Raw genomic sequence first — 2,819 nt, 5'->3', positions numbered from 1 at the left:
TATAATGTTTATGGTAAGCGGTCTTTTGCTAGATTTTACTTGTAATGTAATGTATAGCATATAAAAATATGATAAACATTGTATATCCAAACAAGTAATATCCATTGCCCGGGTCTAACCACGAGGAGGTAACCGCTTCTGAAGACCCACGAGGAATGTGCATCCTGAAGATGTCCACATCCGAATTAAATTGAAAAGATATAAGATAATCTAATCAAGAATGTTTTTTAAAGAACATCACTCTACGTCTTCACCCTAAAAATTTCACTCATTCGCGACTACCACTCTTCGACGTTTACATGTCGAAGTCTGAAAGAAAATTTATTAAAAAAACAATATAAGTTATCGGTAAAATTAATGTTAATGTATTGGCTCAGTAAAGAAATTAAGTTTAAAAAAGTCATCTAAAGAAACATAAAATAAAAATATATTAAAATTATATGTTCTATTTATAGAACGTTAATAGGCATGTAATATTTAAACCATTACATACGTGTTAAAAAACACTGAAATATAAAAAGAGTGTAATAGAGAAATAAAAGAATAGTTATATAATCAATAAAAATGTATATTTTTGTTAAAAAGATAAGAGTATATATGTTCTGTGACCCGTCTTCCTCGAAATGCACCTTCAGACTGGCACTTTCTCTTCTATGAAAATACTTTTATTGAAAGTTGTTTATACGACTTTTCGAACGTTGCGCATGTGTGTAAAGGGAATAATTTATGTAATTAATTAAATTTAAGATTTCAACGCTCTTATTTTTCCATTTTTACATTTTTATGTAATAGTTTAAACTAATGTACATTTTTTGTATCGTTCCTGCATAGTGGTGGCTTTGGAGGGGCAAATTTTCACCCCAAAATAATATCATATCGAAATTATTTCATATGTAATGTATGTTAATAAGTACGTAATGTTTACACTAGTACATATATGTTTAAACAGTCTGAAATATAAAAAGAGTTTATTAGATTATTAAAATAATTGTTAATTAATCGATAAAAATGTATATTGTAATCCAAAGGAACGGATTTTGCTTTTGATGTTCTTTTCTCTTTGAAATCTTCTATTAGACTTATACCTTGTTACATAAACAAGTTTTTTCTATCGAAAGTTGTTTATATGGCTTTCTGAAAATTGCGCATGTTTGCATAACGAAAATATTAATTGTCATTAATAGAAATTAGGATTATAACGTTATGATTTTCCTTTTTTTAAATTTCATCTAATTGTTTAAATAATATAAATTTGTTTAAACGTTTCTGTACTGTGCTGACTGTGGAGGGAGATATTCTCATCGAAAAGAATATTATTAAAATATATTGTAGGAGTCGGTAAGCGTAGCCGTCTTATCTTTTAGATCTGCCGACAAAGACGCTGGTTTGTTAGCATAAGACGATAGGCATTTGTTCGATTTTAAGTAACAGAATACAACGAACGAAATAAAGGACGTTGTGGATGCGACGAATGAATGCACGACCGATAAAGGAGAGTGAGTGTTGAGCAATGATAGAAACAGGTTCTGCGTTTTGTAATAGAGATTAAAATAAAACTGTTTTTGTCATTAAAAATCCTACATTATTTTTATGTTTTTTTTTTAAAGACGTTTTTCGTATATTAAAGATAAGAAGAGCATATTAGATTCAATTAGATTTTACTCAGTTTTTCATACATATTTTTTCTTCACCCATATTNATCCTAGTACAGTTCCTTGTGCCATTAAATTTTCATTCAACCTAATGCTCTGACCTGCGCGCTATAGTGAAGCAAAAACCCTTACACTGAGAATCGCGTCGATATTCGCGGGCTCATAAAACTTGGGATCTGCCAATTGGATCCCTGCCGGTATAGTCAATTCTTCTTGCGGAATTCGTTGCGTAGGCAACCTATTCGTTACAGTGGGTAGTAATAAGAATTGTAATTCTAACGCGTAATTTTCTGTTCGCGATTTCAACGTTGCTAAGATTGCCTGTTTGACTCTAGTTTCCGTTTGGTTTAYGCCAGAAATGGGTACATTCACGTCCCGTTTGGCTATTCGCAGAAGATTCGCGAACCGGATCGTTAAAAAATGTGCTTTGGAACCCGAATCCAGGAGCACACGACACTCGTGCGGCCTGCCGTCGCGATCCAGCAAAGGCACCACTGCAGTTAGTAACAGCACGGGTGCCTGCGAGTGATGGAGCWCTACATGTGCATTCTGCACCGCCGACGCAGTCCGAACGCAACCATTCGTGATGCCCACCGTTGCCCCTTCTGCAACGGCCTCTCTCACATGTAACAACTCATGATGCCTGCCCTTGCACTTTCTGCAGCAGTCATTCTTAATACATGTGTATACGTGGTGACCATCTTCTAAACAATTACAACACAAATGGGCGTTAACCACGATTCTTCTGCGCTCCTTGGGCTCGGCTCTCAGTAGCTGCTCACACTCCGATGTGTTATGCCTCTCGCGACATATGCCACACGAGACAGTAGCGCTTGTGGAATACGCTTGAACTTGTCCTTGGTCGGAAATTCGCGTCCAATTTCGCGGAGAATTTAACCGCGGCTCGTTACGCATTAAATTCCTTGAGCGGAAATTTCTCTCGAGTCCTAACAGAAATATCACAAATTCGTCTACCGTCGGTAAAGCATCTCGGGAACACCGTTGTTCCCATTGAAGCCGTGTTGCTGGATCCACTCGCGAAAGATGTGCGGCAATAGCAAAYTGATCGACAAACACTTTTTTAGTCGCTACTAAAGCCCTATAATTTGCGCTCAGCGCATCGGACGCGGCAATTAAAGACGAGGGAAATTCACTGTCAATAGGGGG

The 2,819-nt window shown here is 36.3% G+C and overlaps 1 protein-coding gene across 1 annotated transcript in view; it reads right to left on the bottom strand.

The window, feature by feature from the left end:
• Window positions 1–1,760: 1,760 nt before the first annotated feature.
• The window catches only part of LOC106792453, a 1,602-nt gene continuing 543 nt past the window's right edge, over window positions 1,761–2,819 (bottom strand). The window contains exon 2 of the mRNA XM_014758881.1: window positions 1,761–2,805. Within this exon, the coding sequence (XP_014614367.1) occupies window positions 1,761–2,805 (1,045 nt within the window). The remainder of the gene's footprint in view (window positions 2,806–2,819) is intronic.

Source organism: Polistes canadensis, unplaced genomic scaffold, assembly GCF_001313835.1.
Source record: "Polistes canadensis isolate GaletaPanama2010 unplaced genomic scaffold, ASM131383v1 scaffold_433, whole genome shotgun sequence".
NCBI lineage: Eukaryota > Metazoa > Arthropoda > Insecta > Hymenoptera > Vespidae > Polistes > Polistes canadensis.
This window is presented reverse-complemented; position numbering and strand designations above follow the sequence as displayed.